At 35.3% G+C, this 15,300-nt stretch overlaps 1 protein-coding gene across 6 annotated transcripts in view; it reads left to right on the plus strand.

The window, feature by feature from the left end:
- The first annotated feature begins 1,423 nt into the window (after positions 1-1,423).
- Positions 1,424-15,300, plus strand: part of eml1 (EMAP like 1) — a 43,427-nt gene continuing 29,550 nt past the window's right edge. For 3 of the 6 annotated variants that reach the window (XM_046855528.1, XM_046855530.1, XM_046855531.1), the window contains exon 1: positions 11,132-11,612. In XM_046855528.1, coding sequence (XP_046711484.1) covers positions 11,546-11,612 — 67 coding nt within the window. In that variant the 5' untranslated portion in view covers positions 11,132-11,545. Of the gene's footprint in view, positions 1,588-11,130; positions 11,613-15,300 lie in introns of those variants that run through there. The other 3 variants (XM_046855526.1, XM_046855527.1, XM_046855529.1) reach the window with 2 other exon arrangements.

Genomic DNA, 15,300 nt, shown 5'->3' on the forward strand with positions numbered 1-15,300 from the left:
CACACACATATTCATATATCCTTGAAAAGCTTGTCTCCTGACATATCTGTTCATTTATGCCATTATGATAAATGTACTCATACACACGTTTTTAGCACTCTGGAGTAGACACAGATTAAACCACTTTTTATTTTAAATACTGTTTTCCCTCAAAATACTTTGCTTTCTATATTATCAACCAAAATATATGGTCCTAGATCACCTGAATTCACAAACATTTTACATTCTCCTTCATTTCCATAAGTATAATAAAAATGTGGATGTAAATCTCTTTTTTTTTTTTTTATCTGGTACTTCAAATCAATCACTTTTTATTTGTAAAGCACTTTAAACAATGGATGTTGTTCCAAAGCAGCTTGACAAAAATAAATAGATTACAAATATAATTTTCAAATGTATGAATTCTATTTCTTTATCCCTAATGAGCAAGCTAGACAGAGATTCCTTGAGATGGAATGGGAAGAAACCTTGAGAGGAACCTATTCTCATCTGGGTCCAATATAGTTGCATCATTGTCAAGGTTGTCAACTGTTCACTGGTGGGCATTTGAATGCCAAACTGTTCATGGTATTTGTAGTCCTAAGGCATGATTTTAAACTTTTAAAATGTATTACAGACCAGATCCATCTTCATGATTCTTGAGTTTAACCCTCCACAGTATCTTCATGGATCTTTAAACTGTTGATTTGGAACCATACTCAGAAGCAGCAAGTGATCTCTATCTCCATCCAGAGGTAGGGTGTCAGGATGAATCAGATAGGTCAGGATCAGAACAGGGTCACTGGTACCACAAGACCTTTAGATCTTATACCAAACATTTATATAAATACATATAACAGTTTTTTATACAAGAAACTTTGCTGTAAAAGGGTTAGAGAGAGAGAGAGAGAGAGAGAGAGAGAGAGAGAGAGAGACGGAGTGTTATAGCAGCGCCATCTGGTGGACATTTTTGTTAAAGCTAATAAACACACCTGGGTATTCAACTTCTATTGTATCAAAACATTTAAATTGTTCTAAATATTATTCCTCAAATATTTTATAATGATTTCACAATTGTATTCCAAAAAACACAAATATCTCTTTTCCTGTTTTATATTGCATACATGGGATTGACATTTTAACTGAAATTATACCACAAACATTAATTTCAGACATGCTTGCTATATATTCAGTATACTTTTCTGGAGGGAAATAGTCCCCCAGCACTATTCACTCTGTTGTGTTGTATCTGTGCAGAACCCTGAGTGCTCTAATGCGTATTAAAATAGGAGCAATTGCACTCATACTCTGGCACAGTGCCTTCCTGGTGTAAAGGCCCAGTCAGATTAAATGGACTGAGAAGGAAGAGGAGGGCTGTAAACATATTTATCGGCCAATAGCAGACGATCCACCAATGCTGGCAGTGCATTTTAAGCATCCCATGGTCATCAACTGGCCGGAGAGGGCAGGAGCAATGCTGATGGTGTCCACTGTGCTCTCTGTGTACTTTTGCTGCCGGGCACTTGCATAGGAGACTCACTAATAAACCTGTTTGTGAGAAATTTCCATTTCTGTGCATGATGTCAGACTGTGAGGGACCTGCAATGGGTAAGTGTGGAGTGTAGAGTAACTTCAGGCTTTGTTGTTCACTTTGCTTGTTGGATTCTGTCCATGGGGACAGCTCATCCTGCAAAAATTCTGCTCAGTGTGTGCAGAGATTTCTGCCTTATATGGCTTTTTCTGTTCAATGGTCATTATCAGCATAGAACTGGGACTCATTTGAGTTAGGTTATGTGTGCACAATGGAGTAGGAACAATGTCATGATATAAAATGTGTTAGTGTATGCACATTTCAGTGCTCACTTAGTCTCTATAGGCTACATTTGATGTATCAGCAAGATACTCTGGAGTCACGTGTCTTTTTGTATTGATCACATGCTTATAGGTTCAATAAGCACTCATCCCAGCAGACAAAACGTTGATGGTCTGTTTCCCCAAAGATAACGTGTGTTTGTCCAGGAAGAGCTGATGGCTGCTTTACTGGCAGCACAACAGAAACAATCAGATATAAATAGACCTCTCTGTGACTTGTCCTCTTGGTCTATATGTCAGTTGCTACTAAATGTACTGTAGTAGTGCAGTGGTCTAAGCAAATTTGATGCCTTTGGGAGAAAGCTCATATTCGACTCAATTTATAGCATATCAAAATTCGAAACATGAATCGTAAATTTCAATAAAGAGTAAAAAAGGTCGAAGCCTTTTGTACTTAAAACTTGTGCCGAACATGCTGGAAATTTTTAGAAGGTATTTGGGAATGTTTTGCTTGTAAATGAATGCACTCATATTATCACCAAAGGTCATCTTGTCTACTTACACAGTTTAGTCTAATCTGTGTGAGTGTTATAGCCAGAACGAGATGGTTTTTATTAATCCTTTGATGGAGTTTATGTTCATATGCTTGAATCACAGTTTAATGAGCTATCAAAGTCCATTTTGCATTACTGACAATGAGTGAGCAGCCATGAAAGAGAAAACTGTGGGGCATTATAAATACTCTTCATTGTTGCCCTGTGCCACCTGGCTGACTATATTTATAGCATTTTAGTAGTATAGAAATAATAATACAAAAAAAAAAGCTGCTGACTTAGGTTTTATTTCATTACTATCCTATTCTTTTCTTTTTTTATAGCTTAGACATGCAGTTATGCAATTTGTAATCCACACACCAGATCTGTGTTTACAGCGATACCTAATGAGGCCATGTTTCTGAAGTCTCATTCAATACTTTGGATAAAGTGTTTGTTTAATATGGTGCTGTTTTAAATCAGTCTGATTTACATAATCACTACCATAACAAGAACACGATTATGTGACGCTGAAGAGGATTTAGTCTCAAAAGTAGTGATTACTGTGATAATATTTGGATATAAAGAAAAAAACTAAAATTAGGAAGTTAAATAATTTTAGATCAACTTCAAATGCATTAACCAATGGAGTATTAGTAGAAGGCATTATCTTTCATAAACCACTGGATGTCGCAATAGACGAGGGATAAGGTGGATAGGAAACCTTCGATATACACCATAAACCAAAAATGAAAGAATTAGTGTTTGGATCTTGCATATACTGCACAGATTGGCCAGGTCAAAAATAATAAAACATTAAGCTTTTAATGGATTAGACTGCACTTTTACAAATAGACAATAGACAGATGTATTTCAATTCTTAAATGTAGGAACAATTGTGGACAGTTTTTGCAGAAAGAAAAGTCAATATTGTTTTATTCAGTGTTGATGGCTTCAAACAGTTAATGAAATATGTTGTAAAACCCAAAACTTTAGGTACAAGAAGATTATATAAGTGAACTTCCTTGTTGCTAGCAAGTAAAGGGTGCGTTTGTTTGTTGCTCACTGTCTAAACAGTGATCTGTTGTTAACTGTTAAAAGCATCACATTTTGCCATTTTGGGCCTGGCCCATTTTTCCACCCAGAAGTTTGGATAATAATTTAAATAGTTAGTTTATTTTTATCCTACAATTTAAATCACTTCAGCCTCCAACCCAATGTGCAAAAACTTTATAAACTGTATGGGACACGTCTTCTTAATTAATAAAATCTTGCATTTTTGCTCTAAAAATAATATACCACAGAAAACTGAACTGGACACCCATGAAATACCTTAAGAAATCATTAAAAAAATTATATTATTATTATTAACAACAACAACAACAACAACAACACTACTATTTTACTATTGCTACTACCACCACCACCACTACTACTACTAATAATAATAATAAAGCTAAATAATAATAGTTTTTGATCTAAAATCTTACATTTTTTTATCAGGTTTAAAAGCTGATCTGCCGTGATCCTTTGTCCCATCCCTTCATTTTTATTTTTTAGCTGAGTGACTCCTCCTCCTATACCCTTCTATGTGGAGTGTAAATGAGACATATTTTTCTCATGATAAGACCTGACAGTTTTGTGTTTGTGGCAAGCAGACTCCAGCCTCATATATAATAACTGCTCAGCTAAAAAAGATCATGCTTCACTAAAGCAATGGCCCGCTGTAAATCATATCAGCCAGAGCGATGTAAAACATAAACATTTGTTTAGCCCATGTTTTCCTGTCATTATAATTAAGATATATTTAAAGGTAAATATATACATAAGTGTATTAGGATTAATATATCAGAGTTGATGTGGGTAGCTATGTAGGGTAAACTATATATCAACAGTCAAGTCTATGGAAGTAATACTGCTAAAATATTTTCCCGCATAATATCTCTCCTCAGCTATGTGCAATTTGAATGAAAACTGTAATGGCCTTCCTCTGTGTTGTTGAGAATGAGTCAGTTCTAATGGATTTGTCAGAAAATGACAACAAATCTGTGCAAGTGGAAATATCTTGAATAAATTCAAATGTGTATAGTATTTCCTATTAAAGGAAATTAGGAAGAGGGAAGAGTTAACCTTAGGGTTAGGGTTAGGGTTAGGTTTAGGGTCAGGGTCAGGGTTAGGGTTAGGGTTGGGTTAGGGTTAGGGCTAGGGTTAGGGTTAGGTTTAGGGTCAGGGTCAGGGTTAGGGTTAGGTTAGGTTAGGGTTAGGCTAGGGTTAGGGTTAGGGCTAGGGTTAGGGCTAGGGCTTGGGTTAGGGTTAGGGTTAGGGCTAGGGTTAGGGTTGGGTTTAGGGCTAGGGTTAGGTTAGGGTTAGGTTAGGGTTAGGTTAGGTTAGGTCAGGGTTAGGTAGGGTTAAGGGTTAGGGTTAGAGTCAGGGTCAGGGTCAGGGTTAGAGGTTAGGGTTAGAGTGGGGTTAGGGTTAGAGTAGGGTTAGGGTCAGGGTTAGGGTTTAGGGTTAGGGCTAGGGTTAGACCTAAACCTAATATAAAAGTCTTAAACTAATTTATGGTGAATTAATTTTAATTCAATTCAATTAATTTAATTTCTATAGAATGTTTAACAATGGACATTGTCCCAAAGTTGCTTTAAATAATCACCAGTCTATAATAACCAGTCATAAAAAATGGCAAAGAAAAACTCAATGAAATGGTAAGAGGAAGGAACCTTTAGAGAAACCAGGCTCAGAGTGTCACACAGGTGATAAACCAGATATTTAGAAGCTTTTAACCATTAATTTCTAAAAAAGCTAAATGATCTGCCAATAAAATAACAAAACTACAAACCTAAAATTAGGTGTTTTTTTTTTTAAAGAAAAACTGTAGGTTCAAAGGTCTTTTATGGTCTTTATTTTTTATCTTTTAAAAATAGGAAATACTCATTTATTTGACTATATTCATTGTTTTCATTTGCTAATATGTTCTTTTGAAGCATGTTGTTTTGGACATGTCAAGTCAAGTCAAGTCAAGTCAAGTTTATTTGTATAGCGCTTTTCACAACAGACATTGTCTCAAAGCAGCTTTACACAAATCAACAGTTAAGGTGAATGGTGTGAATTTGTCCCTGATGAGCAAGCCGTGGCGACTGTGGCAAGGAAAAACTCCCTTAGATGTTATGAGGAAGAAACCTTGAGAGGAACCAGACTCAAAAAGGGAACCCATCCTCATCTGGGTGACATCAAGAGTTTGATCATAAATCTTTCAACAATAAAGAACAAAGTGTAGTGACAGACACTGTTTAAGTGTTTAAGTCTAAACCTGGTAATGTTGAGAGCTAGGTTTAAAGTTTTGAGGAGAAGCAGGTTGTTTATATTCCTGCTAAGATATTATTATAAGGAATAATATCTAAAACATGTGCTAAAGACTATATATAGATCACCGAAGTACTGTGAATACAATAATCCGCTATCTCTAATATATAAATAAAACAAATAATGTCAAAAAGAAGATATGGGAATGTCTTTAAAGTTAAATAGAAAAAAAATACGATTCAGGCATGAATCCTTACACTGTATTTGTGGACATGACAAACTGTGTGTAAATTCCTAGTCAGGAAATGGGGGAGGGGCTTAGCATTTATACAGTACTCAAGTCAGATGTCACTGCTTCACTGAAGCTGACACGCAGCTAAAATGCTAAAAAAACTGCTATAGAGAACAGTGAATTAAAACATGACAGTGTGTAGGGTCTAAAAAATGTACTTCTGTTGAATTCATGAAGAAATATCTTGTGATCATTAAGCCAAGAGAAGACTCGTGGCTTACACTGATGATGTGTATATGCATGCTACTCCAGTCCATAGGCCACTGCAGTAATATCAGTCATTTTTATGAGTAATTTGCATTTGAGTTAGACTTTGTATACACTCTACCCATTGCACAGTTTCAGGCTGTAACTGCAACAAAACCACTCATCATTTTTGTAATTGAAATGTCACGGAGAGTTCAAATCATTTAGGGTTTTTATTATTATTATGACAAAGCACGAAGATGGTGTTGTAACTGGTTTAGCTCGAGGAAGTTGCAGTGGCCTTGCAAGAGCTAATCCAAGCGTTAATGACATCATCTTGCAAGAATGGGTGAATAAGGACTGGAAAAGGGACAGAGAGGGGATTATGATGAGATAGAAGTAGCCATCATCTCATTTGGCACACTGAACCCAGTTTCTCAGAACAACAGATGCTGCTGATATTATACAAGCTGAAGGGGGAAACGTCCCACGTGAAGTGTGTGAGTATCACATGAGTCACAATTGAGTCTCCCTTATCCACACTAGCTAAATAAAAGTGAGCAGGTGGTAATGTTTAAAAATACAGCTATTTTTTTTAAATTAGGTGTGTAAGATTTTCCTTGTTGTAATGCCTTTTTTTATGTATAAGGGGATTATATAATGAATGAGACTATTTAGTTTTGGTATTTGGCATATAAATGAGTTGTGTTCAGCATCAGTGATTTTCAAGGGTCATGAGGATGTTTGCTTTTTCCAGATGGCCAGAGAGATGTTATTATCTGTCTGTTTTACTTTGCCCCTCTAGAGGTTTCAAGTGGAAAGGAAATAAATGTAATGGAATATATCAATGTTTCAAGCTGTTCACTAATCATTTTGACTATAAAGAATTCTGTATTGTCTGGTTCAGTATATTCATGGTGTAAACCAGCTGTGCTCACTTGAATACCATTTCAGTTCCTATTTTGATATGCATTTGTGTTTTAATATTAAGAATGAAAGGAAAGCCTGTATGATAGCAAAACCTTAAGTGTATACCCTTGAACAATCTTACATAAATGATATGATTAGATATAATAAGATATTGCTATGCCTCAATCTATCTAGCTAACAGCTTGTCCTGGGCATTTAAACAAAACCAAAGGCCTACATTTAGGCATCACTCAAAGATGCACAGATGTTTAGAGATGCCAAGATGTTCCTGCTGAACAAATACCTTGCTTTTTTATGCATAACTGTACAAGATCAATACAATGGAAAAAAAATTACTTTGTATCTCAAGTCTTCCTTCAGATGTAAAATATGCACCACCCAGATATTTACAGCTCTTATTTTCAGATTTGCTGCCACATCTCTTAGTATGTGTCTTTTTTTTTTTTCTTTTTGGAGTGCCTTGTGCTTCACCCACTGTTTTCTTGGTCTTTTATATTTTCCATGTGGTATTGACTATGAAGAATGGTTTGTTCATGCAGAGCAGCTGTTGCTAGGTGGAGATGTGTTTTACAATAAACATGGATGTCCTAGGTTGATTTAACTATAAACTTCTTAATCCTGAAAACTTAAATCTACATATATGAACACAGCACTGTTTTTTTAATAATACAGAAAACCACTTTTATTTTCATACTTAATCCAGTGTTACTGAGCACTACTTTTAAAATATGTTTTGAAAAAGGCATTAGCACACGATTAGCGCACTCCGAATGTGCAACGTTCCACTCAGTCTCGCTGTCTCCTCCTTCTCCTCCCTCTCACAATCCCAAACACACACAAAGACGCTGGCATTGTATCCACACCTGAATGTTATTATGTGAAGCAACGGCTCTATGTAATTCTCATTATTTTTCCTCAGTAGGAAGCAGCAGAGCAAAGAACTCTACAGCTGGAGTCACAGTCTGAACCACAAGAAGTGTCATGGTCTGCTGCCCCTTGATTATCCTCATAACCTCTTGACATTTATTACATCGTGCCAGGAAATACACTGTTGAAATCTGTTTGTGAAGAAACATAATCATGCACAGTTTGTTTAGCTGAGGAGAATAATACACCCAATATAGCAAGCATCAATATTGAAGTAGGTAAGCTCCAGTATTTTAGAATTCCCAATGAAACAAAAATTCACAACCAGTAGTTTGTTGACTAGGTGCATTATTAATCCTCATTGTGATTAATCAGGTATTAATGAATCTATCTAGCCAGCTAGCTAGCTAGCTTTTCATGTTTTTCTGGGTGCTAGCTAGCACCCAGAAAAACATGAAAAGAATGGCAAGCATTGAGTGGTCCACCTACCAGTGGAGTGAGCTTATACCCTTGTTCTCTTATCCCATTCTCTCTCCCCCCATTTTTTTCTTTTCATATCTTTTTCCCTCTCTCTCACACAATGCAAGAGGGGACACATTGCATTCTAATCTCTAAGCACAAATAAACTGTGTTCTGAAACTCAATTATCATGCAGACAACTGAGACCCTAAAAAATTAAGAGCCGTAACATGTGATTCTCTGCCCTACACTGAGTGAAAAGTATAAGAAAAGACAAAAACTGAGCAGCAATGGGGAATAATTTAACAGTAATAAGTTCATAATTTCGTAGCTCTTTAATAATGAAAACTTTAAAAATATATTTTTATTAATTCCAATGCAAAAGTGTGCAAAAAAAGTATACAGAATGATGAAAATAAACATATACAGTAAAAATTATAAAGCATAATAATATATATGAAGCGAGTTTAGGTTATATTAATTGGTATTTCAATTTTATTTTATTTTATAATTAATTTTACAAACTACATCCACATTATACCATATTACATCAGATAATAATTAAGCATATACATTACTCTCTATCTCTCAGTCTCTGTGTTATGCATATATGGATATTCTTAATGAATGGAAATAGTTAAGCATTAATATTTTCACAGTTGATTCTCAATTAATATTATTATATGACTTGCTGACATTAATAAAGATAATTTATCATTTTGATTTTGATTATAGAAAGGGTGTGAGTGCAAACAATGTAAGCTACTTTTTATATACCCTTTTATTTTTGACTCCCAACTAAACCCTTAACTAAACACAGAATACTGTATCCTATCTTATTAACAGTCATATTAATGAGAACACCCGTACCCTTGCACATTCATGCAGTTATCTACACATAACTGTCACCTCTTTTTTATGGGTGACAGATTTGGAACTTGATGTGGTCTTCTGCTATTGTAGGTAATTTAGGGTTAGGGTTAGGGTTAGGGTAAGGTTTACCTGTGTGTTTAAAAATGCTTTTCTGCCCACCATGGTTATAAAGATTGTCTTTTCACCTCAAATTTCCAATCAAGGAAATATTAAATGTATTCATTTGATATTGCCTAATATGCTTTTAATTAGTTATTAAATATGAATATAATAACCATATATTTGAACAAAAATATGTATGTGGACACATGACAATTGCATCGCTATATGTTTATTAAACCATGGACATTTTTCCTGATACAGCAGGCTTTACTCTTTAGGAAAGATTTTCCACTAGATTTTGATAAGTGGCTTTGGGGATTTTCCCAAACAGGAATAAGACCAATAGTGAGGTCAGGCACTAATTCTGGGTGGGAATGCCTGGCATGAAATAGGTGTTCCAATAAATCCCAAAGGTGCTCTGTGGGGTTGAGGTCTGGGCTCAGGTCAGTTTACCAGGCTTGGTACAGCATTATGATGTACTTTACTTTGTGCACAGGATTATTGTTATGCTGGAACATGTTTGGACTTCTAAGTTCCTATTAAAGGTCTTTCAGTTTTGTAGCAGCAGCACTGGGAAGACCCTTATATGCGTGTGATGGTCAGGTGTCCATATACATTTATATATTTCATATATATTTTAATGATATATTTCATATATCATTAAGTGTATATGCTTTATATTTTCATGATGCACTGAAGATTTGTGAATATGCATTAATTCATTAAGAAAATATGAATTAATTTATAAACTCATAAATTAAAACATTTCATCCTAAATGGATAAAAACAGATAGAAGGATCTGTGTCAATGCTTTAATCTGTGTTAAGATTATAAGATCTAATCAGAATTTTATTACCAAAACATTCACATTCATATCCAATAGAGTTTGTTGTGTAATGACAGAAGAACTTAACAGTGAAGGAGGAGAGGCAGTGAGATAAAGACAAAGAGAAAGGGATTAGGCCTTTAGGGTTCGAGGTGACAGCCAAGTCAAAATCACAAGCACACAGACACGAATCTCCACTTCAAAATGCTGCTTTCATCTAATGCTCAGAGGCACATGATAAGCTTCAAAAGGACTTCTTATTGCTGTCTTTCCATTTTCTTTTTTTTATAAGTGGGTGTGGGTTTTGTTTACAGAGTTGCAAAATGAGGCCATGCAATCATCTCTTAATGCTTATGCATCTGTGCTTGGCTCATTTTTTTTGGCACAATGGCTGTTGCAGGCCACTGCCAAAGCCCACTTGCTCTGATGCATGATCAAGCATAATCAATTTCTCTTTCTTTTTCTTTTTCTTCATTTTTCTATATTATTAGTGTTGTAAAATCCAGGGACAAAAATATATTTGTCATATATTTTGGCGTGTAAATATATATATATATATATATATATATATATATATATATATATATATATATATATATATATATATATATATGTATATATATATATATATATATATATATATATATATATATACAGTATAAGTATATATTTATAAACACAGTAGAAGGGCTATTTAAACTACTTACAACAGGACATTGGCAGTTGAAAATATTACTAGTGTACACATTGTTTCAAATAAGGGAAAGTTTTATTAAGTATTGCCATAACAGCAAGCCTTTGCTAAGTCATTCTTAGATCCTTTTCCTGTTTCATATTCCTTGGCCTCTCTCTCTCTCTCTCTCTCTCTCTTTCACTACAGGGTGGGGTAACATGAGGGAAACCCCACCCACCTGTACTCTGATTGGATATTCCAAGCCTGTCTGAGGGAGAAATCCCAGGCAGCTCAGTAGTGTTCACGACATTACACAAACAGTCTTACTGCACACACACATACATACACATACACACACATACACTCAGCAGCTCTTCCTCTAAGAGCTCAAGCTGTCTGTAACTGTTTCTCTTGTGGGTGTTTAGACAGCCCACAGCTGCTCTGGAGAAGGTCACAAAGGACCAAAAGCAGAGAGAAAAAGAAGAACAGGACATTTTTTTTTTTTCTGTTTTTCGGGTCACCTGCAAGCCTGTTTTGGAGACTAAGTGAGATTGGACTGAGTCGGCTTGACAGCCACCCTAGAGGTTGTCATGGTAACTGACCACAGCAAGTTGACCTCAGAATGCTGGATGGTGAACGGAGATAGAGTCACTTTGTCAAGCCAGTGAAAGTGACTGTGAAGAAGGAGGCAGGAGAGCACAGGGAGAGGATGGAGGACAGCTTTTCCAGCTACAGCTCTCTCTATGACACCTCCTCACTGCTGCAGTTCTGTAATGGTAAACTTGATCCTGCACACTCACACTCACAGTTTGGCAATCTGCCTTGTGCCTCTCCCTTGCTGAAGGAGTTTCAGCTCTGAACTACCGGAGTGTTTACAAATCCCTTACAGTGGACAGAAAGTTTCTCTTTTCTTGTAAAAAGCATAATTCTGCAGACGAGTTACAAGGGAGCGCAAGCTTTTCTAGATTGTGATCGACTTTGATTCACAAGCTCGTGTTTGTGCTTCAGAGAGGAAACATTTCAAGTAAAGTATGATTGAGGAATGTAAATACATAACATAAATGACTTATCAAACTGCAGAGATATTTAGCTCATAAAACAAGATATAATAGTTTGAAAGGCAACATGTATGAACATTTATTTACCAAAAAAACAATCCATAAAACATTTTAATGATTTATTGTATAATAAGTTCAAGACTATGTCCTTCCACTTTCGTTATAGGAGACTGTGCTGTCAGCTGCAATCTGTGTTTGTATGTGTTGGTGCTTGTAGTGGCTGTCAGGAGCTTTGAAAATTTAGAGAAATGAGAGGAGCTGAGCAATAAGAGTTTTCCTCATTACCAGATAAGCTGAATGTTGCCCTGGTCAGTTCAGCATCATTAATCCTTCTAATGATGGGACCTTATGTGACATCTTAGCTTAAAAAATAACCCTGTGTTAAATCCCTTTTCTCTGCTAGAACATTGCCAAAATTATACTCGAGTGTTATTAGCCTGTCCATGGTTGCTTTGACATTTTGACATTTTTAGGTTGAGAGGTCTTGATGAGTCACTTGAGTTAAGTGCTGTGAAGGACACCTTCAATATAAACTTGTATTACTTGTAAAACTGGTGCTGTTGCTTAAAAGTGAACTGTCATAACATTATAAAGCATTTTCCTTCTTGGATATAGGATGTCCTATATTTCTGCCTTTCTCTTTTACTTCCAGATACTTCTTAAAGTATAGTATACTTATAGTTGAATAAATTGCTCATACTATTTTCACTGACTTGGAACACAGCCTGGACTAGAGACTCAAGCCCAAGGTTGAGTTATAAAATCCAAGGCGTCCTTGGTTACAGAAGATGATTCTGTTTATTCTCAAACAAAAATAGGTTTAATGCATGAATAAGAAGTTATAGTTAACTATTGACTTGTTATTGTCATTCATTTCTCATAAGAACATATTTTTCTTGCAAAAAGTATGCAGATGCAGATGTTGTGATAATGATTTGCAGGCAAGATTGGAATCCTGAGACATAACAAAAAAATTTGCCCGACAGAAGGTTTCTTTCGGTTTGCATTTGAGCTATTGTTTAGAAGGCCTTGTTCAGTAAGACAAATGACTGACAATAAATGTATAATTGTATTATAGTTTAATTTAATAAAGGACAGTATAGTGCAATATTGGTTTGTATTGTTTTGGGTCTGCATTTGGATAGAGGCAGAGGGGATTTCAAAAAATGTGTTGGTTGCTTTGTTCCAAGAACATCGTTTAATAAAGACTATTCTGTATCGATTTCTGAAATTGTAAAAAATATTTCCCTTATTCTTTAAAATTTAATGTTAAAATAAGATTTTAATTAACAACATGATTTTTTGTAAATGTAATGCTGTGTAAAATGACATTTATGCCATTCGGCAGATGCCCTCATCCAGAGTGACTTACAATTATCTTATTTATATAAATGAGCGATTAAGGGTTAAGGACTTTGCTCAGTGGCCCAACAGTGGCATTTTGGTGATGATGGGATTTGAAGTCATTACTTTCTGATGAAAAATTTCGGTTCATTTGGAACCTGAGGATACCTTGTCTAAAGATCTCTAGCCCTGTACCTAGCAAATGAAGTTACTGGGTTTTTTCATTCTGCAAATCCTCTTTGTGTTATTTTGTAACATGCCGTGTATATGTTTTTTTACAGCCAATGTTAGCTGTATGTGTAAATTTAGATAAAGATTTATATAAAATTACAAAATGACTACAGATAAAGATGTATTAACTCATTACATGACTAAAGATTTGAGACTTGAAAATGCACATATGCACTTATAGAAGGCACATATTCCCATATAGACGCAGTCTTTAGCATGACATCCACAAGGTCCCCAAGGTGGAAGATAAAATGAAACTATATGGATGGTTCAAGCTTATCTCAACTTACACCCCCCCGACACACACACACACCACATTTACAATCCAATTGTCCAGAGTGAATATTGTATATGTTGTAAATACAGTACTGTAGTTGTAAATCAGAAAATAAGAAAATTGAAGACAAGCAAGAAACTAATTAGGAGGAACTAATTGCTAGGAAGTATAATTGCCACCTCACAGCTCCAGGTCTGGATCGACCCTGAGCTCAGGATATGTTTGTCCTTTCCCAAGTCCATATAAGTTTCTTACACACTTTATTTTAGCTATTCTTTTGACGCAGTTAGTTGTTGTTTTAATATTTCTTTAACTGGATATTGTGAAGGGTAAACAGAGGTAGTCCTGCTTGTTAGCAACTATAGGCTTGTTATGTTTTTTGGATCTAGCATTGTATATACTTCCAAGATGCTGCAGAACCACTGGGAGATTTGTGCTTGGTCCAGCCAAGACTTACTAACCAAAAACATTCCCTTATAACTCAAAACATAAATATAGGACATTTCCTGAGAGATAATGGAGCTCTTTAGAAAATGCATATTAAAGAAATATGGTAGAAATAAGTAGCAACCAAACATAAATACACTTTTGTTACATTTACCACATATTCTATAATTAAATTTAAAATTCCCAGTCTAATTTAACTAAGGATTTATCTTAATATCCTAATATTTATTGATGCACTGTTAGCTAACACTGTATTTTGTAATGAAAGAAGACATATTGTACTTGCCAAGAATCTTAACATTTTTAAAGATTAAATCCAACAAGTCTAAAACGGTTCATGATTTTATCCCAGGGTTTATTTTGAGGAACAGGTTTGACAAGAACTAATAGATGAACAAACAGGCTCAAATGAAATCAAATAAAAATTCTCATAAATGGTAAAAAAAAAAAATTGATAAATGTAGCTGCTCCATACCGCATACTTCATATTGCTTCCTAAAAACAGCCACCCAATCAACGTTTTTCCTACACATTGCACTATCATCTGATTAATATACTTCTCTTCATGCCAAGCTTTCCCAAGATGACGTGTTTCCATTAAAAAATTATTTCTTGTGCGATGGCTTTCCTTACAGAAGTCCTTACAGAAATCTATCTTTCAGTTCACAGCTGAATACTGGCCTAATAATACAGGTTATGATAAAAATACATTACAGCATGTATTGTGTGTGTGTGTGTGTGTGTGTGTGTGTGTGTGTGTGTGTACAAAAATACATAATCAGTCTGCTGTCTAAACATCTGCCATGATTGTTTTTTTTTTTTTTTTCTTGTGCTGACCTTTCCTGCTGGAATAATGCTTGCTATCAGCTGCCTAATAAATTCATTAATAACCACACATGCAACTGGAGTAAAGTCCTGCTCAGAAGCACAGAGCTAAACAGAATATGAGATGGAGAAGGCACTTAAAATTACCATTTGCTTTCTTTAACCACTGACCATGATTTCTGAAAGCTGTGAGCTGAGATTTTCTTTTCAGACTTACTACAAGCAAGAAAACACACTTACAGCAAACCGGATCTATCATCATTCGTACCAGCACTTGACAGA

This window comes from Silurus meridionalis, chromosome 8, assembly GCF_014805685.1.
Source record: "Silurus meridionalis isolate SWU-2019-XX chromosome 8, ASM1480568v1, whole genome shotgun sequence".
Taxonomy (NCBI): Eukaryota; Metazoa; Chordata; class Actinopteri; order Siluriformes; family Siluridae; genus Silurus; species Silurus meridionalis.